The sequence below is a fragment of the Lissotriton vulgaris genome, chromosome 3_1, assembly GCF_964263255.1.
Source record: "Lissotriton vulgaris chromosome 3_1, aLisVul1.2, whole genome shotgun sequence".
Taxonomy (NCBI): Eukaryota; Metazoa; Chordata; class Amphibia; order Caudata; family Salamandridae; genus Lissotriton; species Lissotriton vulgaris.
The window spans coordinates 2,092,258,419-2,092,283,933 of record NC_141689.1 but is presented as its reverse complement, the minus strand read 5'-3'; the positions used below and the strand labels follow the sequence as shown (position 1 = coordinate 2,092,283,933).

Sequence of the window (25,515 nt, the reverse complement as noted above, 5' to 3'; positions counted from 1 at the left end):
ATAAAAAAGTGCATTTATTTAGGTTTGGTTTTGTAGAGATATGAAATCATGACAAAAACGGTTAGAGATGCAAAGTGCTTCACTGGTCAAGGGCGCATTGAAAGAACGCTTGCATGCATTGAAAAGGCGGTCAATTTCGTCAATGAGCGCTTAACAGTAAAATAATCCAATAAATTTTGTAATTGCAGATACAAAGGAACAACTTGTTCAGTGAGTGCTGCTGTTTTGAAAACACGAATTAATAAAAGGCATATATTTTTAAAATAATCTGAACAGAACTTGACATCAAAATTATAGAAATTACGGGTGAGAAGAGTGGAAATCGCAATCCCAAAGAACCAACTCCCAGAATGTTGAAGGGGAGAGCAGAATAAACCAGTCTTGAATACTGAGATAAATAGAGCGTAAAAGTCATAATCTGTTCAGTAAACACGGGGCAAGGCAGCCACTGAAATATGTAACTCAAGCAATAACATTTAAAAAGAAGAGAAACAGGATGCCAGTTAAGATAGAAAATGGAGAGACGAAATGTAATGTATTGCCACTGGATTCAAGCTAGCCTGGCTGATGAAGGGGCTGAGGTGGCGAAGTGAGCTAAAGAATGATGATAGATTCAACCCAGATCTGTGACTGGGGGTGCGTGTCTGAAAAGTTTAGGCGCTTCGTCCATTATATCCTTGTGTTTGCTTTGTTTGTCCCGAATTGGAAGGGTGTGCCCAGACGTGGGTCCCTTGCTCACTTTGCCACTGAATTCATACTAGCCTGGCTTATGAAGGGCGCTACCCAGAAACCGGTCCCAGGATGCTTGTTTCCGGTTTAGGGAACACCTGGCTTGGCAATTCGGGCTGGGCTATTCCCATGAGACACAGGGTCAAGACTGATTTGCACATAGCTGGGTCTGTACTGAGGTGGCAAAGTGAGCTAAAGAATGTTGATGGATTCAACCCAGATCTGTGACTGGGGGTGAGTGTCTGAAAAGTTTCAGCACTCTGTACGTTATCTGCTTGTGTTTGCAATGTATTGTATTGCAACATTTTTATAGTGCTTGACCATTGAAGTGCCTGCTTACATGGGCAGCATTTTACACCACTTAGGGTATGTGGTTGGAAGAGTGTTGTCTTTGTATGGATTCTTTGTGGAAAGTGTTTTCATGATGTGCGTATGGACCACAGATGTGTAGTTATTGTGTTATGGGACACTGGTGGATGATAAGGTGTGAAAGAGGCACACAGTTTATGTTTTTCAGTAAGCTGGTAGCTTTGAGCATCTCTGCAGGTCCCTTTATGATATTTCTTATGGTCGTAGTCATATTAGCTGGTGAAAGATAACTTAAACAAAATAACAGACAAACAGAAGTGCGAAGAAAGAGTTTGAAGTAAATGCATAGGTCAGGAAATGGGAGAAAACGAGAAATGTGTGTACCTATGTATTCCACTCCTCGAACACAAACTCTGTGAAACATCCCTTACCAGGAGTTCATTTTGTTTGTACTATAGAAAGTTTCACAAAATGACATTTAAAGAAAATTCTCAAACCTGCATTAATAAAGTGCAGAAAAAGGCACGTTATGGATGCGCAAATTCACAGAACTGATGAGGCATTGCAAAAAATATGGTGTTTGTGTGTAGTTTGTGTTGTGGATACACAACTAGCAAAACCTGCACTTGGGACGATTAAAGGGCGTGTGAGGTGCAAATTAAAATACTTGCCTCAGGTAAAATTAAATGGACTAATATCTATGCCTCTGTACTCCTTCCTTTGGCAGTACTGAACAAGCAATGTGCTGCCTTAGTAGAAGTGTCAGTGAAGGCATGGGATCGAAAGTCCCAAATCTGAATTGCAGATCCTGGACTTAACCAAACAGGAAATACATGAGCAGAGGAGGTCATATTTATTTTGCTATTCATTACTCAGTGGTGAAAATATAAATATATGCTGTGAGATGTATGAGTTCTCCAGGCCTGATACGTCAGTGTGCCCCCCACAAGTGATGTGGGGATACAGACTAGGGTCTGCTAGTATCAGCTGATTCCCATGATCATGCCCAGTTACTTTGGGAGTCCATGCAAAGTAAAGAAGAAAGCGCAATCCTGTCACATTTGCCTTGCCACCCTATTAGATTATCACTATCGCAAATAAGCTACTGTGTTAAAACCAATGAAGCCACATATTTACAAGAAGCATTTTACCATTGAAAAGGTGCAGCTTCATTTTTAGGAATCAGGAAGTTTGAGTCTAAATCCACAATTCCCAGTGTTAAAAAACATATCCTGTATGAGAGGCAACATATTGCCCAAACTAGTGTAAGATTACAATGTTTCCAGCTTTTTCAGTACTTTCCAAGCTTTGCAAACATTGCCAAGGTTGCAAAGTTTAGATTGCAAGAGACAATTCCTGCTATAGTAAATTTTATGGGTAGAAATATAAAAACAAAATTTTTAGTAGGAGAATTATCTGCCCAAAAATTTTAGGGGGCAAAAACAAATTCACACTCATTCACACAAGTGAGAAATACGGTACGTTTATAAAAGTTAGAAAACTATTCAAAGTGTATTCATTACATTTCTCATGAAATACTGAAACACAACAAGCAGACAGGAAGATAGTGTTTGAAAAATATCCTGATAATCATCACCTTGCTTAATGGATAATCCAAAGTAATTTCAACCCTAACGTTGAAAGCAGTGCGGGCTGTGCAGGTAATGACCAGCAGCTCTCCTATGGTCCGTTCCACCACCGGATAGGGTTTTATGAATACTTCGTGGATTTGGAAATCTATTTGCAACAAATTAAAGAAGATAAATCAAGTATTAAATCAAACCCTAGTGTGTTTGAATTCGACAAAGCTATTTCAGAGACAGAAGCGAACACAGTGTTTGTACCCAATAACTGCAACAACCAAACACGAAGTCATGAGAACTATACAATATGTCTTATTCAATGCACATTTTGAAATCTTGTTAGCATTTGGAAAATGTCAATACAGTCTATTTGTAATCTTCATTATTTGGCTATTTCTTTTGGCTTTTTGAACACCAGTTTAAATAGAACTACAAATCACATGGATTGCGAGGACCTGCTTCAAAAACAAAAAGTTTAAAAATAATGAGGCATCATTTCTTTACCAGTGTTTTAGTACTATGGTTCCGACTTGAACGTAGCAAACAACACATGCAACATAATAATGAAATATACTGAGTCCAAAAATATCATCCCCTTAAACTTGTTCATAGTTTTTTATACAATGCATCATTCATTTCAAAATCAAATGTTTTCTTTAGGATCTATACCTGAATTAAAATATTTTCTGTAATACACATTTTTCATAACGCTCCACACACAACTCTGTATTAGTTAGGGCATTGTGCTTTCCAATACGTTCTGTGCATTGCAAATTAATGTTGCATTATTTGCTATTTTGCTATATCACTGGTGATTTCACAACTGAACAGTTGATGGCATTATGATAAGAACCATGGATCAATGTTCCTAGGAACTTTTGCCTGAGTTCTTTGCAAATGTTCACTAAAGATAAATGTTTGTAGAAAAGCAAACTTTTGCTGACATACCTACAACCCAAGGATAATACATTGGAGAGGAAAAGGTTTCTTCGTTTCTTATAGCTTTGCAAAAGACGCTGCTTGCAGACCTGATTGAATCACTCAGAATTGTAAAACCTTTTTGACTGTTCCAAGATTTTGTCTCTCCATCTGGAACGAATTCCTGCTCGGGATACTTCTAAAAATAATAGTGTAAAACAAAGTTAGCGCATAAAAGAAATGTGTGAAGAAAATACTATCTCAGACATATGCGTTTGTTAATAATATGAATGTTTGTTCCTCAAGTAATTTGAACAAATGTGTTATGAGCTTAAATTAATAAACTTACAAATTGTCATAATCATCTTCTATAAAGGGAAATAGTTACAAAGTTTAAAAACATTTAAAATGCATACATTATTTATATAACAGATCACAGTCTTTTCAATATTTACTATAAAAACATTTCCCATTGTTTACTCCTTAAACCTGATTAGATGTAATTGAAATTAAATTCAGTGGTGCTAATCTTCACAGTATATTGGCATATTCAATATAATCAACAAGAAATAGTAAAGCTTCTCTGGTGCAGTACAACCACTTCATAGAAAGGTGGAACATTTACTTCCACTTAAATGTAGAATGCCACTAAAAACAAGAGTAATAATTAACACTATTCAATAAATGGTTTGCTAGTTCAAATGTGTTGGAAATGGCCCTTTTTTCATGGTTGACCCAAATGTTTTGTCTTCCTCCTCATCTTTTTATAATCTCCTTTTTGCAGGTTTTAGGACTTTGAGAATTTTACCACTGCTAATTAGTGCTACAGTGCATGTGCTCTTTATCTAAAAAGTGGTAACATTGGCTTATCAATATTTGGCATATTTGATTTACTTATAAGTCCCTTGTTAAGTGTACCGCCTGAGCCTGGGGCCTGTTAATTAAATGCTACTAGAGGACCTGCAGCACTGATTGAGACACCCACTTAAGTAGCACTTTAAACATGTCTCAGCCCTGCCACTGCAGAGCCTGTGTGTGCAGTTTTAAACTGCCATATCGACTTGGCAAGTTAACCTACTTGCCAGGTCCAAATCTTCCTTTTCATTACATATATAGAACACCCCTAAGGAAGGTCCTGGGCAGGATGCAGTGTATTTAAAAAGTGAGAGATGTACTTTTAAGTTTTACATGTTCTGGTAGTGAGATACTCTTAAATTTGTGTTTCAGTACTGCAATGCCTATCTCTCTTTTAGGGTAACAGTGGAACTCACTTATTCTGGCCCAAGAGGTGAGCCTGAGGGAGCTGGACATAAGGGCCAGGAGGGCTGACTCCAACCAAGCTGCTGGCAGCTTATCTTGAGTGTCCTCTGAGAAGAGAGTGCACATAACCACGGGTCTAGTGCCTGATCATGGAGTGGGAGATGACATAGACTGTAGACTGCTGGTTTGAGGCATATGAGATTGCTTTGCAGATGCACAAGATCCCTGAGAGAGATAAGGGAGCCAGTCTGTGGAAACATAACCCTACTGAGGAGAGGGACACCCTACTTTTCCTAGAAGGGAGTGACTTTCTCAGCAGGCCTTGCGTGGGTCCTGTAGCCTGCCTGTGCTCCATTGCGGGCTGTCTGATCTCTTGACGTTGTCCTGGTCCAGTTAGACCCTGTATAACCCCTTCAGCACTATTTGCTTCAGAGCGCTATTTTGACACTTATTCTTTATAAATTAATATCTTGACTATTTATTATATTTTTGTCATTTTGGTCTTGTTTTATTCAGAATATAATAATCAGTGTTTCTAACCCTGTGGAGTCATTGAATAGAGTATTGTCCACATACGAAAGCAGGGTAAAACCATGTGAACAGATGAGTTGAATGAAAAGGGTGAAGTATATATTAAAAAAGGGTAGGGTTCTGCTAAGAGTCTTTAAGATCCCCACATAATATAGGATGAAATTCAGAATGGAAAGTGCAAATAATCAAGGTCTGTAGACATTGGTCAATGAGAGATGCCAGTCAAGCTATGCTTTTACCTTATATAACATCAACTGCAAGATGAGCAAACAAAAATGTATGCAACACACTGTCAAATGCTGTGGACAGGACGAGTAGGATCAGAGATGCGCATCCTCTCTGATACACTACCAACATATAGTCATCCACAAAAAGCAACCATATAGACTCTGTATTGTGAAGAAGGCAACCCCCAGATTGGACCGACCTAGCAGGGAGTTTATATGTTTAGACAACTGTGTATTAATGTGCTTCTCTAGATATTTAGCTGGGAAGGGACTAAGGTCTATGAAAGGAAAGAATAGAAGTCTCTGCCAATAGGTTCTTAGCAATAAGATAAAACACAACTTACAATATGACGGCAGGGATTCAGCGGGAATCTGGATTTAATTCTGTGCAGTAAGAGTATCTGTAATGTATATTGTGATTTCCAAGAAAAACATCCCATCTAAACACAGAGTTGATAAATCAAGCAGGTAGGGTAATAGCTTACCGTGCAGAGTGTCACATTCAAGTCAGGCACAGTACTGAGGCATGGGATGGTTACAGTTACGTCAGTGATGTAAAAGAAGTTAAGATTTTCATTGGTAGAAGGCACAAACGGAGAGCAACTATCTAGAAAACAAATGTCAAATGTTAAAAGACAAATTGAATGTTTACCACATATGAGCTCAAATAACAAATATTTTTAATCTTGTCCTAGATCCGTTGGCTCACAAAGTTTTGATGACATTTGGTTAATTTACTTTATGTGCAAATGTAGTTTGCATTTATTTGCATTTTCATGTGTGAATTGTGTGGCTATAAATTGCTCATGGAACTACATTGCCTAACTAACACAGAGAGCATTTATTTTGACCATGGCCCCTGCCGCCTGATCTCTCTAGGGAACTTGTACTTATTCATGTGCAAAGTGGAAAAAAAGTCAAATATTTTCTACTCGCTTACAAAAGTGTTATTTTTTTTAAATGGAGAAGAGTTACTATTTAAGAATATCATCTATAAAATCTGGTATGATGTTCACAAAATCTATATTCTATTGTGATATTTTTATTCTTTATGAAATAGGGCCTCTATTCGGGAAGTCCCAGGAAGTGTTGCAAGAACAAGTCTTAGAAGTACACTCCGTTACAACTCCCACACTCTGTACTTACACCCATAAGTATCACTGACGCTGTTACATGTTTAGATGACATATACACAGCTCCTAGATGCCTATCATGGTCTGGTCCAGGCTCAACAGAAACATGAATAAATACATGCATATTTTCCATCTACTTTTGACATATGTACTGTACTTGGGAATGAACATCCAAACATTATTCTATTATCAGTGTCAAGTTGAGCTATCATTGAATCCTGAAAGGCCAAAGATCTTCCTGTAGTTTACCAAATCTCCCACCCATGTGAGCAAACAAAGACTTTTAGACTGCAGAGTTGCAACTGACCAAATGAGTGACAACACCAGTTAAAACGTAGACAAGGCATTGCAATTGCCTGTTCCAGTGTAACGATTTTTTGTAGCCTATAAGACATCCAATCAAACTTCTTGAACTGAAAGAAAATACAATGAAGTCGGAATAGAGAAGACGTCTCTCTCTGACTTTCAAACTTCTTAACAGAATTGCTTCGTCAAACGATCCAGAAAAGGTGTTAGCTTGTTTTCATTCCTCACTCAGCATTCAGCATACCCGGACTGCAGAGCTGACGTCAATGAAATCAAAAGAGAGGCTGACATCCGCCATCACAGAGCGGCAGTAGGATGTGCGCAAATGTAAACACGACTGGGTATTTTGCTGCAGCAATGGGGTTTCAGGAAGCGATGCAAGGTTTCTCTAAGAGATAACAAGGAGTTTGCTACTAACAATGTCTTTGATTTATGTGGACTTACAGTCTAAGACAAACGAGCTGGGTCTCGAGGGTGGATTTTCCTTCAGCAGAGGCGGCTTCCATGAAAGGAGGCTTACAGGGAGGTACTGGCACTTAGGAGTAGTCACATAAGCACTCTGTGGTGGGAAACAGTGAATACTTGCTGTTCTGCAGCCCATACCTAGCAAATACACCCTCCTCCTTCTGGCAAAGGCTGGAGACCATGAAAGAGTTCTCGGGGAGCAATGGGAATCAGACTAAACAACCGGTGAGGGTTATTGGTTGATCTAGATTTTGAACTCCACGATACCAGAGCAGTAAAGGCACTTTAAAAATGTAATAAAAGCCATTCAAACTAAAAGCTACAAAAACATTGAAAGGAATATTAAACGTCAAGATTAGCATTTCGTATATTTTGCACAACTGTGCTTAGTTAAGTATTTAAAATGTATGACAATTAGGAATATTATATAAAAGTCATCTTTGTAACACCTTTTTTTCCTCTTTTAGATCTCTACAATGCCCTCCCCTGTGTACGATTTTATGGGCCACAGTGGCTGCTATGACCTCAGTAGCGCATTCATGACTAGGTCCTCTCCAGACCATATTAAAATCTGACACTTGGTAGCCGCTGCACCCACCCAGCTTATTCCTTGGTTGGCAGACTAATGGCAGTCTCATGTGCATGGCATTGAGATGGGCAGAAGAGAACATCAGACAAGATAAGATTCATCTTATGCCAGAAACACTATTCTTTGAGGGCCATTATTTCTTCTGCTGCACCATTTTTAGGTAGGCACTTTTCCTTCAGTTGTCCAGTTTCATCCATGAATACAAAGTTTACACTAAGTACAAACTATTTTGGATTGACAATCAAATGTCTATAATTTGCACATACACATATTATGTAGCAGCAAAGAAACAATGTCCATGAAGCACCCCATGAATTTTTTCAAAGTTAGATGAAGGCATGAGACCCAATCAGAGTTGTCTAAATATAACAAAATATAACACAAGACACTATGTTTACACGGCTGGGTGGGTAACACCTCACATCCTTTCGTGGATAGTCAAGTTTGACTAGTGGCAGACATGTTCAGAATGGACGCCTGGGCATATTGTACAGCCTACATCATGGCTCTGAGAAGGTATCATCGCGAAAGATCATTCATCTACATGATTGTGCAATAATATTTTCTGAGTGTATAATTTATTTGTTTTCCTAACACTCAATGATGCTTTTGTAATGTTTTGCTAATAAATCCTGCCTGGTTTGCTCTTTCTCATGTTACTGTTGCCCTGACTACCTACATGCATTAATGTATTACCTTTACTTGTTCATCTTACATACTGTTTGTACAGAGCTCTGATACCCTTTGGGGTCATGGTCGCGCTTTATATAACCTTTCTACTATATAAATAAAAATAAATATCTGAAGGAGCTCCACTTGCTTTTTCAACAATAGTATTATTCTTTTCAAAGTACCATTTCTTGCAATGGCAGTAAGCGATAGGAAAAGGCATATGCCTTTAATCAAACCTACCTTGAACATCGACGTAAACACTTGTAAAGGCATGGCTTTCTTTGTAGAAGCACTTGTACGTTCCAGTGTCGGTATTTCTCAGTTTTTTCACCGTCAGTGTTTTGCAGAATGGGCCATCGCTACAGTCAAGCACATCAATACGGTTTTCACTACTGCTCTTAATTTTGGGCCAGACCCACTCAACAGATCGCTGTCCCCTGAAAATACATAATTAGTCAGAGCATTATGAATTTGAACGATAAAAGAAGGCTGCTGTCCATCACACCATGCACATCCTCCAAAGGTTGCCTTTCTAAATGTTGGCATATGATTTTGAAATTATATTGTCAATGAAAATAAAGTTTAGTATCAACACAACTGAATTACATTGAACGTGGACTGCACAAAATCAAAACCGTTGAACATGTTTCCACTGCCATTTATTTAATATCCTTCTACTGGAATTCGAATAATGAAGATACCCATTGAGGAGGTCCCACCACGAGTCTGGGGGCTCTACCATAAGGGTTGTCTCCCCCCCAACACGACTGAGGGCCTCTACCATGAGTGCGGGGGCCCTTTTGTACATCATCCCCCAGAATTTGGACTCATCAAGAGATGTGGTCAGATTCATGTTTCCAGCTCCACTTCATTGTAATAAAGTGTAGGTTAGCAAAGTTCAATCATGCGGTGCAATAAGGCTCCCATGGGCCATGATGAAAGCAAGGGGAATAAGTCTAAAAAAACTGCTATAACTGCGGTGTGGTGAGCTCCTGGTACTCCAGACCGAGGAACCAAAACACATGATGTACTGATATGTTTGTTCCTTTTAAGTTCTGTTCAGTATTTCCAAGCAGCTTTTCCCCAATCAATATGTACCATCAAACCTCACTAACATGTGCTGCTGAAGTAACTTACCAGCAGGAAATGGAAAGGGTAGAATTAGTGGATATTCTCAGTGTGCCATTCTGAATGCTGAGGCTTGGCCCATTACCTAAGAAAAGAAACTGCAAATTAACATAGCACGACTTACTTATATATTAAATTATTATTGAGAGGTCAAAAAAGTATTTCATAATCTGACGCTCTCTCAATCAAGCCAGTGAGCAGGAATATCCTCAAATTGCTCTCAATGCTTTACATTTCAATTGCATTTAGAATACACTATGAAAGTTTCCTTACTTAAACAAGCATTGCCAAAGACAATAGATCTGGCTGTAGAAGGTGTGCACATTATTTTACGCCTTTATTTATGCAAACATATGCAATATACAAAAAACAGCAAAAGTATACCAAAAAAAAGGGGCCCAGCACCCAGGAACACCAGCCCGCGCAACAAAATGTACTCGATTTTAGAGGGCTGTGCAAATTTGATCCAGTAAAATGCCATCACTCGTGGTGCAAGACAGCCAGCGGATGAAGTGGACTGACCACTGCCCCATGGTGTGTGCTGTGTTGACAGGAATCAAAATGTAAATGACACTTGAACAGACCAATGTAGGAAATGGCCGAACCGTTAATGTATGCATACATATTTTTTTATTGATTTTTTGCAAAACAGGATGCTGGCGAGACAGCTAAAACTGTCTCAAGGCCAAGCCTGAAAAAGAAGTAGTGTTACAACGTGTTGTCTTTCTATTGTTATTTGACAGCTGTATAGCACTCCTCTGACATTAGTGTGGTCTCATAATCCTTGACTTTGTAGGATTTGTTCCATGCTCGAGCTTGCATCCCGGGGCGTAGCTTGGTCAGTAAGACTGCGGAGGTGTGAGCTTCAGATTTTCACACAATCACACTAACATATAAGGTTAAAATACATTATACGAAGGCAGGATGCACGAGAGAGGCTTAAGGGGCAGTGTAAGGGGAGAGAAATGCAGATTGGTAGGGGTGCTATGTGAGGGAAAACACAGTATTTTGTAAACTTACCCACATTTTTGAAAAGTTTCAAAACAGAGAAAGCAAAAGAGCATGTGTCTGAGTGTATGTAAAAATGCCTAGTGAAATTGAGTGACACTTCCGACTGAAGCCACCTGTACCCAACTATTTACCAGAAAATACATTTATTAGAGGGGTGTAACACCCCAAACACTCCCACCCTGAAGCTACCCCCCTGCTTGCATTCTGATAGGTAGAGTCAGTCTATGAACTACCGCCTATTTGTGAGGAGGAAAGATGGGACTGACTCTGATGCCCACCCTCACACCTCACTCGACTTCTCATGAATTCATAAATATTCAGTTTCTTATTGACTGTGGAGTTCTATCACGTATTTCACTGACATCTTACTCACTGCTGCCTCCCTCCTCCACTAGCGGGCATTTGAACAGCATATCTCGGATATTGCAAACTTTCACTGTTACCAACTCTTTCATCCATTTCATTTTCTTCTATTGATCAGAAGTTGTATTTGATAAAGCTCAGGTGCCATGGCAGTTAATTGATCTGCAGACCAAACAAGCTTCAATCGCATGGCCCAGGAAGAGACCTGACGTCCTCTGGGTGAGACCATCTCTCGGGTGTTCTTGAGCTGTGTTACTGAATTTATTTATTTATTTATTTGCGGGTTTGTATAGCGCTTGAATAAACCTCCATAGGAAAAACATCAGAAGCATAGACAAGGACAATGATAATAATACGGCACCAGAACACATAAGTTAGCTGATATTTAAGAGTCTCATAGCGTAGCTAAATGGACCTGAACATCTGAATGTCTTTGATTTTTTATTTCAGTTTTATATGGTGGGAACTGGGCCAGAAAGTATTGGGAGAGCTTTACATGAGCACCAGTTACATTACACAAGGACACGTTCATCGTTTGTTAGGCACGGGATAGATTAAGTAATTTGCCCAGAATCACAGGATGTGTTGAGCGGACACTGAGGCTCGGACCTGATTCCCCAGCTTCAAAGTCAGCAGCTCTGGCCATTAGGCCACATCCGCTAGTTTAACATCCTCCAGATCTTTTCCATCGTAGTGCCTTTCCATGCTCGCCGTGATGGAAAGGGTAGTGTGCATAACAGCATGCACGCTTTTGTGAAGTGCGATGAATTCTTCGGGTCCTTCCTGTTTGGCTTGGTCCACCGGACTTTCCTTCCTGTACTATTTTTATGCTTCATGTTTTTTAAAGTAAGGAAGTTTCACAACTTTGCAGAAAGCAAACTAATTTCTTAAAATGTGACTGTTGCTTCTTGTGGTGTTTAGGAGCCAACTGGGACAAAATCATTAGAATCTGGCAAAATAAAGTCAGTAGGCCACATACTTTAATTTATTGAATTCTTTCACCAATTATCAGATTAGAAATATATTAAACTTGTGTTGCTAGGTGACTCGATGATATTTAACTCTACAAAATAAAAGCATCATTCTAGTGCAAAACGATCCTCTCAACACCTGCTTATATGATATTTTGTACCTTTATAGAACTGGTCGCATGCATATTCCAAAACAATGCCACAGTTAATCGTTTTCCTCTACTCGGTAAAGGACAGCTGAAGGACCACTCCACATATGAAATTTTGAGTTGGTTCTAAAAACTAGGTAATTAGTGTTGCCGTACGACCCTCTTTGTTCTCAATGGCTTCCCACTCTGTCAGTTCCCTGGGTATTTGCTCTACTTGGAGATTTCCTGAGTACTTTCTCACGTAGTCTTCTCTCTGGGTGTTTTCCATACTATCTATTCTTTTTATGCCTGTCCATTTTATCTGTTCCCTAGGAGTTTTCCCACTATGTCCATCACCTAATGTCAAGGACTGGGCATTATGAGGTTTTCCTTTATGATTGACTCTGGAGAGGGGGAGTGCTCTCTGTAGCTACGGTACCATGTAATGTATATGTGAAGGGTCCCAAGTGTCTGTCTCCTTGAGAAGGACCCAAAAGAAGCAAAAAGGAAGAAATTAAATCCTCGGTAATCGTAAAGGAACATGATTGAAGATTAAGAGTAATACAGATATAGGGAAACAAGGCGCCAAACATTCCCTAAAATATGGTAGAAAAACAGCCAAGCATTAATTTTTCTGAAATAAAGAATACAATTGGGATCTAGAGGCAGAAAAAGTGGGGGAAATGGACATAAAATGTTGTGATGATCGAGACAAAAAATAAGGTATGTAATATGTTGCGATGCATCCATATCCTATCAATGCCTCCTTACACAGGAAATATCTTCACCGGGAAAAGGTTAGCTCCATCTTGGTTTGGCAATAATCTATGAAAACGCAAAATCTTGGAATAGGCCAAATATAAGGCTAATCATGCCTACCTCTTCGGGAGTATGGCATTGTTTCAGCATGAGAAGAGCCCCAAGATTGACATCTCGCTTTCCTTCTGACCTTCCAAGTGCCAACCATCGTCCATCAATGGTGGCACTCCATGCAGCCCCCAAACACCCTTTTGGGTGACGACAACTGCAGAAATTACGATTTGGACTGGGTGGAAAAAGCGCCTACCTCTGCACCAAGCACAGAGCCAGAGACGTGCAACCTCACTGAACACAATGATAAGCTGTTGTCTTCCAAGCGCACGCTGCCTCAAGTAGGTCCCTGGCACAGATGCAAGACCTAGGTGCCTCCCCTCTTTATCGATCCCCTATGTGGGTGCCCACTTTGTCTATTTCCAGAAGCCCACCCTCTATGTCTACTTCCTGGGTGTTATCCAACCATGTCTATTCTTTGGATACCTGCCTACTTTTCCTCTACCCCAGATGCCTTCCATCGTTCTATATTTCCTATGACCGGAAGGAGCAATAAGCGAGAAGATATCATCAGCAGTGTCATGTGGCCAGAAAAGCAAAGCCATAAATAATCAATAGGGATATGATAGTTCTAATAGATGTTGATGATAACTTTATGCATGTTCATCATGCAATACATTTGTATCAGAAGGAAACATTTCATAATAGCACTGATAACTCTTATGCAATCCAATGTCAAGATTCCACCAGAGGTTAGTTCAAGTAAACAAGTTCATATAAGAACCTGTGGATGGATGGATGGATGGATGGATGGATGGATGGATGGATGGATGGATGGATGGATGGATGGATGGATGGATGGATGGATGATGGATGCATGGATGCATGGATAGATGGATGTGGCACAATAGCCGAGGAGTAGGTGCTCCTCGATGGAGCTCCTCCCGGCTTGCTATCCCCGGGACATCTACTTCACTCCCAGCGAGCCCGCTGACACTCCCAAAAACAGCAGGCCTGGCAGTCATCTAAAGGCTGCTGCGGAGGAGCAGCTTCCACTTCAGGGGAGCATGTGGCATGGTATTCTGTCACCGGATGCCATAGCGGATGTTACCGGGACCCAGGGCATCTTCGAAGTGAGTGAAGCTCATGCCCTTCTCGCACTCAGTGCTTTTGACCTGAGCAGTTTGTGGTGGAATGAATGCAGCATAAGTAGGGGTCCCAGTCGTGGGACAAGGCCTTCCACAAGCACTGTGATCTTCACTTGCTCTCACGTATGCTCAAGGCGCTTACCATTATTTTCAGAGATATTCAACCAGCTCTTAATTTGAGCTGGTGGTTTTCGGTGCTCGGTTCCAGCACTTATGACAATCTGCCACAGGGTGACACTGTTTGTCTGAACTAGAAGTGAACACCACAACTATTGTTTATTAGGAGAGAGGAGTTGGCCTAAGGGCTAGGGCGGTCCACCGCAAATCTGGTGAACTCAGTTTGAGTTTCAGCAAAGACAGCTGAACATCCTGTGATTCTGGGAAAATCACTTATAGGACCCGTACCCCCTATAATGATCCCCGCTCCCTACTTGCCCACAAAACACCAGTTAATACTTTCAGGTTGTGGGTAAAAACGGCCATGTTTAATATTACATAACACATAAACATGACAAATAATTATGCATATTGATAACATATATTGCATACTTTATATAAATCAATCCTGACAATTTTTACATCAACATTCAAATCATAATCATAACTTCTACATGTTTTTATTGCTTGCTCCCAGCACCGAGGGGCCCTCTGGTTCGGCTCCCCCAAATTGAGAACCACGCAAGGCGCAACCCACCTGCGTCCTTGAGAGGTAGGCCCCAGCCATCTGGACCTTGTACTCCATTTTCTGGTGCCCACCCCTCACCACCAGGCTGCTAAGGGGGCTAGAAGGGGATAACCAGGGGCCGCTGACCCCTGCCCCAATTTGTGACCTGGCGCCCTTGCCTCCCCAGCCGGTGTCCCCATTTTCCCAGCGGAGAGCTTACCGTCCATCCCCTCAGTGCTGGCCTAGGGATATTGTAAAGAGGATTCCCTTTAAAACCTTGCGAGTCAATGTACTGTGGCCTCTTTACCGCCAGCCCCCCACAAATCTTAAATAACGGGACGGGTGGGTGGGAGTCAGAAGTTGTAGCAGACACTCCTGGGACCCGGCGCAGAAAAAGAAGGCCGTCCTTGTGGGTCAAGGGACTAAATAGTCATAGCTCCTCCCTCTTTTCCTGCACTGAGCCCCAGGACGGAAATACGTTACGGGGCATTACCCCGGAAGCACTTCCCACAACCTCCAATGGGCGTGGTGGGGATCCCAGGTGCCGGGCCCTAATGGCACGCTTTGCTACCCTCTTGCTTTTCCAATCTCCCCGTACCTAACAAAAAAATGAATGCGTACTCATGTAACTCAACTGATGCTATGTAACTCTGACACCCGATTCAGGTCAAGTTCGCGCTATATAAAACTCAGTAATTTTATTTATTTTTTAAGTCGATATACATTAAAATGACTGTTATCTCTTGCCCAAGCCATTGTTATAGCTTCTAGGGCCTGGAATAGGGTGAGTTGTCAACCCTGTAGGGTGTTATGGGTAGTAGTTTTGTTTCTGACACTGGCAGTGCAGGTAGGGGCAATGGGTGGTGCAAGCTGCAACGGCCTCCTGACGAGGGCCCTGACACTTAATATTATTATTTTTTTGCTACAAATTAAGCATTGTCAATGACAGAAAGCCCTCAACCAGCAAGACAACTTTCCATTCATCAACCGAGTAGACAAATCTGCTAATCGCACGTGGGCCTCAGAGAGTTTTTTTTGCTATTTTTCCCCTCTTGTACTATGAAATATAAATTGTGCCGTTCTATGCAGGACATCGTGAATAACAGGAAGCCGTTAGAGCTAGAAACCAGCTCCTCGTTTCACAGGGCCAGGGTGCGGTTCCTGTCGGTGCGCTCTGCCAGCTTGAGGTGCTGCTAAAGCACGTGGGGCAAAGAAATATCATGAGCCGATGTCCAATCTCACGTACTTAGGAAAAATGACAACGCATTTGCTGGTTCTATAAAACGACAGTTTTTACTTTTTTGCAAGGCCTAATGATTAATTGATTTTGGTAAACAATGACTTCACGTTACCGAGCCACACAATAGTATATAGGCACCACACCCTGTCCGGTCATTTTTCCCCCCTGTTTTGCCGTGTGTTTCCCACGTGACTCGAAAACTCCTGAACAAACTAAACCACGGTACACGCTGTGCTTGTCTGGTCCCCCCTAGAGGAAGAGGCGTTTGCATATTGCGAAAGACTGGAGCGTGTGGAAACATTCTCCACAGGAGGGCTCTGACGCAGAGGGCAGCGAGATCCCCGTTATTTACAGGAGTGCCTCGAAAGCTAGCGCCTAGAGTGCGCAGTTATGCTTTTGAAGCACAGGATGGCACATTCGGTAAGCAGCGCATTGACTTAAACGCGGAACATTACTAGGGCACTACTCAAGCTGGAATGATACGCAAAAAGCGTGGGCACTTCCTTCATTTCTAGGCCTACAGCCTGTCAGGCTTATATTTTTGTGTACAAGGCTTCATGGCAGCATTAAACATCGTCTTCAAATAACTAGCTAATACAAAATCATGATAAGTAAAATGTTCAGGTTTGATAAGCAGTGCCGAAAAAACAAGACAAACCCAAATCCGGGGAGAGGCAGCGGTCCCTGCAAGTGTGAGCTTCAGGGTGACTAGCTGGAACTCGCTGAGATGTAGAAATAAAGCTATAATGGCCTTATGTCCAAATGTAATTACGAATTTCAACATTTCACGCTGTACTACAGGAATGCAGTGCACATACCTAAGCCTGGTCCGCAGATCCTAGCAATGGACACGTATGTGAGCTATATAGACATGTTCAAGTGCAAGTGAGCACCTTCTTCTTGGCTAACAACACGAGGGACTATGTACAACCCGTCATCTGGGTACTATTTATGAGTAGAACACAATAGTTCCATAACTGCTGGATTTGGTGGAGGTGAGACTGATTGCAGACAGATGACCTGAGGCTGAATAAATACTCCACACCCGAGGAAGGGTCTCGTCTGACAGTAGGCACAGCAGCCTTCCACTGACCTAGGGTCAGCCAAGGAACTGGCAACCATGTAGCAGAATGTATTTAATTCACATAAGAAAGCAATATATATGTCCCATCATACACTCGCACGCCATCCGAATGCCCTCAAGTCGTGCCCAGTACGCCCTCGCATTCCAACAGTAGCCAAACACACAGTCACAAATAGCCACCACACATAGCCCCAACAGACAATTACATACCATCCAGAAGCACTCAAGTAGTCCTAAATAGATACTCACATACCTTCACACACATAGCGGCGCCAACAGAAAATTACATACCATCCAGAAGCACTCAAGTAGTCCTAAATAGATACTCACATACCTTCACACACATAGCGGCACCAACAGACAATTACATACCATCCAGAAGCACTCAAGTAGTCCTAAATAGGTACCCACATACCAACACACACATAGCGCCAACAGACAATTACATACCATCCAGAAGCACTCAAGTAGTCCTAAATAGATACTCACATACCTTCACACACATAGCGGCGCCAACAGACAATTACTTACCATCCAGAAGCACTCAAGTAGTCCTAAATAGATACTCACATACCTTCACACACATAGCGGCACCAACAGACAATTACATACCATCCAGAAGCACTCAAGTAGTCCTAAATAGGTACCCACATACCAACACACACATAGCGCCAACAGACAATTACATACCATCCAGAAGCACTCAAGTAGTCCTAAATAGATACTCACATACCTTCACACACACATAAGGCCAACAGACAAATACATACCATCCAGAAGCACTCAAGTAGTCCTAAATAGGTACTCACATACCTTCAGGCCTTCATATTGTCTCCAATCGCACTCTCACAAACCATCAGAAGAAACCGCCTAAAATGATCTCTAACCCTAGCATACCATCAAATGACCAGCATACCCAGAGTGCCAACAGAATCTTACATACCATCAGCAAGCACTTATGCACTTCTAAATAGATACTTGCATGCCATCAACTGACCATCATATAGTGCCCAGTAAATTCTCATAAACCACCAACAGACCATTGTACATCCCTAAACACTCCTCACAGAGCCCCAACTACCAGCACTTACCCAAAAACAGATACTCTCAGAACACTCCAGAGATACCTATGTAACCTTTACCAACTCTTAAACAACCCTACGAGACGCCAACATAGCCCACATCAAATCTGTCACACAACACTAACATACCCACACATGACCCACAAGAAGAGACACATAGCCCCAATCAGCCATTCACACAGCTCCAACAAATCCACATTTGGCCTCAAAATATGTTCAGTCCACTCTATGAGACCCTCACATACCCTCAAAAGAGTAGAAACCTAGGGGCAGATTTACTGACATTTGACGCAGCAAAACGAAGCAAGACAACTTGCTGCACTGTGTCAAATGGAGAGGGCAAGAATGCGCCATATCTACGAAGGAACGGCGCATTCTTGCTCTCCCTCTGTACTGGCCAACTACTGGCTGCCCAGCCTAATGCAGGCACCCTTGCACCATGATGCAAGGGTGCCTTCACTGCAGGCAGAAGGCAGAATTGTTTTTGTGTATGAAGGGACACCTTCCTGCACAAAAACAATCCTCTGAGGTTATTTCCTCCTTCTATGTGTGCTGCAGAATGAAGGACGCGTAGAAAGAGGAGAAATACAAATATGTCTCCTTGTTACGCCTCCCCTGGGAAGGAGCTGCATTTTGACACATTTCCTGGTATGCTATTGTTAGTAAATCTGGGAATGCGCAAAACTCATGAGAGCAGCCATGCTCCTCCATGGAATGCCTTTCCAGGGCAGAGTGAAGCTGGGCAGCAACTTGTGCTGGCTTGCGTTACTCCAGATGTACTATGACATGGCATAGCAAGCATGGCAATGCAAGCCCTTTGTAAATCTGGGCCCTAATAAATAGCATCAAAATATAGAATTCAAAATATGTGCCTTGCACTCCATTACACTATAGTACTCTCTGTGTGGGGCTAGCATATTAAAGAGCAGATACATCCATTTCTGAGTAAATGAACATCCGCCAGGAGGCGGTGAGTGTTAAGACGGTGCAGCTGTCTTATGGTTCCTCTGGAAAAAGAACTCAAAAGACATGAGGGATACAATCTCTGTTTTCACTACCATCAGGGTACACAAAACAAGGATTTCCTCTGTATCCTGTTTTGAAGCCTATTGTAATGAAGTTGCATTAGCAAGTCCCAGACAGGATGTGTGTAATAATCTTCCTGAAGTTTCATGATGCATGTTCAACATGCATCATGAACCGCTAACTTCAGCATCACGCCCTGCCACATCCCGGTCACGCAGACCCTTAGCATTACCGCCATCCCATCCAGATCACACAGCCCTTCAACATCACTCCCTGGCCCATCCAGGCCACGCAGACCTTCAGCATCACACTGTGTCTCATCCAGGCCAAGTATACCTTCAGCATCACACTGTGGCTCATCCAGGCCACCCCGACCTTCAGCATCACACTGTGGCTCATCCAGGCCAAGTAGACCTTCAGCATCACACTGTGGCTTATCCAGGCCACGCAGACCTTCAGCATCACACTGTGGCTCATCCAGGCCAAGTAGACCTTCAGCATCACACTGTGGCTCATCCAGGCCACCCCGATCTTCAGCATCACACTGTGGCTCATCCAGGCCAAGTAGACCTTCAGCATCACATTGTGGCTCATCCAGGCCAAGTAGACCTTCAGCATCACATTGTGGCTCATCCAGGTCACGCAGACCTTCAGCATCATGTCCTGGTTCATCCAGGCCATGCAGACCTTCAGCATCACACTGTGGCTCATCCAGGCCAAGTAGACCTTCAGCAACACATTGTGGCTCATCCAGGCCACCCCGACCTTCAGTATCACATTGTGGCTCATCCAGGTCACGCAGACCTTCAGCATCATGTCCTGGTTCATCCAGGCCATGCAGACCTTCAGCATCACACTGTGGCTCATCCAGGCCAAGTAGACCTTCAGCAACACACTGTGGCTCATCCAGGCCGCTCAGACCTTCCGCATCGCACCCTGGCCTATCCAGGCCACTCAGACCTTCAGCATCATGCTGTGACCCATCCAGGCCACGCAGACCTTCAGCAGCACGCCCTGGTCTATCCAGGCCCCTCAGACCTTCCGCATCGCACCCTGGCCTATCCAGGCCACTCAGACCTTCAGCATCATGCTGTGACCCATTCAGGCCACGCAGGCCTTCAGCATAACGCCCTGACCCATCCAGGGCACGCAGAACTGGACTCTTGGTGTTTAATTCACAAAGAGTAGTTTATCTTATGTCTGGAACAAATGTTAGACTACCACTGGATTCACAGAGGGCTACACAACTCCTTCTGTGAATCTGTAACAGAGGCAGATTCCCAGGAGTAGTTTGTGGGCCTTGCTATGAATTCCACGTTACTGACATAAGTTATCAGTTATCTGTTACATATGAGCAAATATGTGTGATGAACATTTGAACACGTGTAAAATAACATTCACACTTTCAAACGTTTTTTGTTTTCTCCACGGTGTAGCATCCCCTCCTCTCTTACCCCACAAACATTTCTGAGGGTGGTCCACAAATACATATGTACTCCGGCTATGACACGAGGGAGCACAGGAACATATTCAGTATCTAAATTGTTTACAAAGTGAGTAAACATCTGCAAACCAAGAGGTTGGTGATGCTTACCTACTTTTGCACGGGCTTTCGCACAAAAACACCCACAACACACCCTTGTAAATAGATTTGTTCACACACACACATATAAATACATAATTTGTGAGGACCAAACATGGACTCAGTCAAAACACGTGTGCACCTGTGTTCAATTAGAGTGCTGGACCGGCGTTGTGAAACAGGCCTATGATGGGAGGGGGCGGTCCTACATCACCTGGAGAACCATCAGCATTGCACATGCCACTGGTTAAGTGGGTTTGGAAGAAATGCAGCTTTAACTATCCGACGAGGGCAGAGGGGACAGTATAGGCCAACCAGTCACACTTAGCATTATATACATGAACGATTCCATCCCTCTGACCAGTCAAATACCGTTAGTTCTAGCACTAAGTACATTAACTGCACTCGATCAACACACCCCTATGGGGGACGAGGGGCCTGGGCAACAAGACAGGTTTCAGACCGCACCACACACGCTCTGCGCAGGTGACTGGATCATTTTGCACTGGTGACCGGTCAATTTTGCGCTGGAATGTTCAATGGTCGCCCAGAGCAAAATGACATTTGCAGAGACTGAAAAGGTGCATTTCGACGACTCTATATGCGAGCAGTTTTTCGGGTGGTGAAAGGTGCGGTGTTACTAGCACGCAGAAGGGAAAGAGTTTAATCTGCTGACCAACTGCCGATTAGGGAGGTATTTGCTTCAGAGTTGGTATTTCTAATATACCAGGGGCATGAGGTGGCGTACACAGACCAATATGTGGTGGCCCGCTCGGAACACCCAACAGGTAACTGCGAGAGCAGCACCCTGTATTCCAAATGTATGCACTCCACGTGACAAGGGGATAATGCGACTTGCCCAAAATCACACGAACAACTGACGGAGTCGGGACTAGACCCTGGTTTTAGATATTTAAACAACTAGAAGACCACATCTCTCCCCATCGAGTTCTGACGACCGTCGTTGACAAGTGACTGAAAACTGCCCGTTGTGAAGCAAAGCTCATGCAGTCTAAAGAAACTATATTCATACAATTGACTCCCAGCCTACCCCCTAGGGAAAACTATAGTACATTTAACCTGGCAACCTAATCGAGGCTATCCGAGCACTTTACTGTGTCAAGTACTGCGCCTGTGTGCGTGAAGTGCCTGCGGGCTGCACATCACCCGGCAGTGTCCTCGGGCTGAGATGTCACGGGGGTGCAAGCTTCTGAGGATCACCTCGCGTGCCTCCCTTGGAGTAAAGATGCCATTGATTGTCCATGGTGGGAGGCGACAGACCCAGGAGCACCCTAAATTCGTTTCTGGATCCGCACTTCCTCTAAACCCACATCTTATAGCGCTTTCTCTTGCGTAACACGTGCCCTGTTTGGGCACCTTCCTCACCGGACCAAAGACAGCCCACCATCCCCACGCAGCACACTGGCCCGGCAGCTGTCTGACGCTCCCAGTGACATGTGTGCCGGTACAGCTTCAAACGTGTGCACCGAAAGGGGCATCGCAACAGTCACGAAATGGTACCCCGACCGTACAGCTCTTATGAACCACGACAGAACCCGTGACGTGTTTTGGAAGAACAGAGGGCCCCTCGAAACAAAAGCACCAGTTAGATTACACAAGGGCACATTCATGTTTTGTGGGAACAGGGAGGTGAAGTCGTTTGCCGAGAATCATAAGACGTTGGGCTGACGCCGAGATTCAAACCCGGTGCCCCGGTTCCCAAATCTACAGCAGGAGACTTCCCATCAATAACCAGTCCGGTTCAGCTGGACAAAGTGACAGCTACCGCCCACCCACTAAACTTTACGATACATTAACTTGCTTCTGAGTTACTAAATTACTTCCAATGCCCACTTTCCCCACTTTTTGTAGCAATTTGTAGTAAGTAATAAGGTTGTTATGAGACAAGATTATAGTATATTAATAACTTATTTATTAAGTACAATTAACCTGAGTAGAGATGTGTGGCTCTCCCTCTGGCCAGTCAATAATTCTAGCCTTGAATATAGAAGTTCAATGGTCTTACCAGAAGTCCCATGCGATGCCACCCCGCAGCAGAGGATGCTTAACGCTAGAGCCAGCCGGCCGGCCATATCCATCCTGCGGTACCCAGGGCAGCGCCCGGGGGTTGGTTAGCCGGATTCTTAAGTTATCCTTTGGGGGCAGTGGGCGCAGGACGGGGTTTCTCCTCTCGCAGTTAGCGTCCTGCGCTGCTCACTCTGCCCGGGGGTCTACTGTCCAATGAGGGATGCTGCGATGCAAGCAGTGACAGTCGGGGCTCAGGGCACCCTGTCCTATGTGAGGAGTGCAGCTCCAACAGCAAAAGGGGCTCGGTTCGCCCCTCCCACCCGCCGACAGGCCACGCCCCCAGCGCCTGGTCACTCCCCCTGCTCGCACCAAACGGCGAGCCTGGGTTTCCTCACACACTGATCCCTCTTGGCCCAGAGTGGAAGCAGTGAACTCCGACAACTAGCCACGCAGGGGGTGTCTAAGCGCTTCCTTCTTAAGCTAGTTGTTCTTCCATGGTTTCTAGAGAAGAAATTTTATTTTCATCCTCCGTTTATCTTTAGTTACGTTTAACTGGGTATGTAAAGGCGCAGTTGAACAAAGAGCGCACAGAGTGGGGAAGGCTGCGTGGCGGCCCGGAGGCCCCCTTCTGATGCGCAACAGGGGAGGGCACACTCTTAATTAATGACTGCCGCGCCCCGCTAGGACACCTCTCTGATCCCATAATATCCCCAGATGTTACTTTCGGCTCTCATTTCAAATATGTGTCTATGAACCAGCTGAAGAGAAATCGAATGGGATTTGGGAAGGATCTCCAAGTATAAATATATCTACACACGCGGGCACTAAAAACACAAACAGTCCAGCAAAGCAGCTCGCACACATTGATACACTCACATGACAATTCCAAACGGTTCCCCACCGCAGTGTTTACCAGTTATACCTTACTACTCTCTTCTTACCCATCAACTTGGCTCCATCTTTCATTCATTGTCCATCTACCTTAAAACGCTCGCCCTTCATGATACTTCCGGATTTAGCACTCATTTTACTCCTCTAAGCCTTAGAGGTTCCAAGAGTCATGTATTGTAATTGTCACCAACATTCTGCTGCACATTGCACACAATATACAGTAAAATAACATGTGTACACTTTATATATCAGACTATTTCGATCAAAGGTTATTCCTTTTAGCACCAGAGAGGGATTGCTGATCCCATGCTCACCGCTTCTTTGCAATTAAAGTTATTTTAACTTTAGTAACATTGAAATTGTGGTGGTGAGGCAGCAGCACCACCAGCATATTAGGGTCCTCAGACCGCTGCAAGACCAACTTGTAATAAGGCAGTCGGACCACCGGTACGGCGGGATCCACACCGCCACCGTAGGTTTGGTGCTCCATCAGACTGCCAAACTCAAAATAAGGCTGTAGTAAACTACAACCCCTACCTAATTTTTACACACTACTTAATTATATTCGAGCTTCTGATTTTTTATGGCAGTAAAGTTAATTTGTTCTAGAGTTAGAGATGAATGATGAACTCAAACCTAATGATTAAAATACCAGGTAGGAAGAACATCATGTTGTGAATTATATGGTTGATAATGGTCTTATGTTAAATGCAAAGATGTCCTCTAAAAAAATTTGTGAAGACGTTTTTACTTGATATTGGTCTTAAAGTTTGTTTAAAAAAATGTATTTTAATTTTTGGTTATCAAAGGGATTAGTAAATTGAATCTCTTGTTATTGCACAGCGTTGAAAAATAGTTTTTTTTACCACGAAACACATGATGGCTGTTGCTGGTTGTTTGCAAATAAAATTCCACTAACTGAATAATTGTCCTAGTGAAAAGAATAAAAAATGAAGTTATAAGTGAAGCCATGATAAGTAATGAAGAAGACGGAAGGAACAGGGTCCATGTGTATTAATGAACTATGATCAATAGTTTAAAGATCGTTTCCATTTTTAATTTAGTTTATTTTGAACTAATTGATTTTCAAAACACAGGAATGACCACCCTGGTCTACCTCTTGCGCATTATTCCTACTTTCTACGTCCTCGACATAGTCATTGCTCCTGAGGTTCTCCATCCTTATGACAGGCAAAAAACAGTGAGTAGGAATTATTGGCTCTTAGTCTGCCCAGCGTACTGTTTGCTATAAGGCATTAATGAGACGAGAGAGTAGAAATAGTAGGCCCCCGGCCAACAGGGGCCTCGACGCCTGAATACTTAAGCCTTTCCTTGGATGTCCTTCCAAGGAGCATCAAGGAAACTCCAGGAGGGGACTGCAAGGATCCTTGGAGAACTTGTCTAACTCAGTTTAACTTGGAGGAGGTCCAAAGTTACGCACGTATGGTAAGAATATTTACATTACTTAGCATGTATACATTCTTACTGTTATTAGCCGATATTCTGAAATCCTTGCAAGAATCCTAAGGGATATGGGGCTCCCTACACTGGAGATGCCCAGTATGTCCGCAGAGCAAGTATTGAGACAATGTATGAAGACTCCTAGTTTGCACTGCGTCAACATGTTCTTTATGTAA

The 25,515-nt window shown here is 43.0% G+C and overlaps 1 protein-coding gene across 1 annotated transcript in view; it reads right to left on the bottom strand.

Annotated features, from left to right (window-relative positions):
* The window catches only part of KDR (kinase insert domain receptor), a 62,225-nt gene extending 38,993 nt beyond the window's left edge, over positions 1-23,232 (bottom strand). Inside the window, exons 1-6 of the mRNA XM_086962638.1 lie at positions 22,986-23,232; positions 9,860-9,935; positions 8,963-9,159; positions 6,043-6,164; positions 3,570-3,738; positions 2,636-2,775 (exon numbers count right to left, since the gene is read on the bottom strand). Of these exons, the coding sequence (XP_086818764.1) occupies positions 2,636-2,775; positions 3,570-3,738; positions 6,043-6,164; positions 8,963-9,159; positions 9,860-9,935; positions 22,986-23,058 (777 nt within the window). The 5' untranslated portion in view covers positions 23,059-23,232. The remainder of the gene's footprint in view (positions 1-2,635; positions 2,776-3,569; positions 3,739-6,042; positions 6,165-8,962; positions 9,160-9,859; positions 9,936-22,985) is intronic.
* Positions 23,233-25,515: the final 2,283 nt, after the last annotated feature.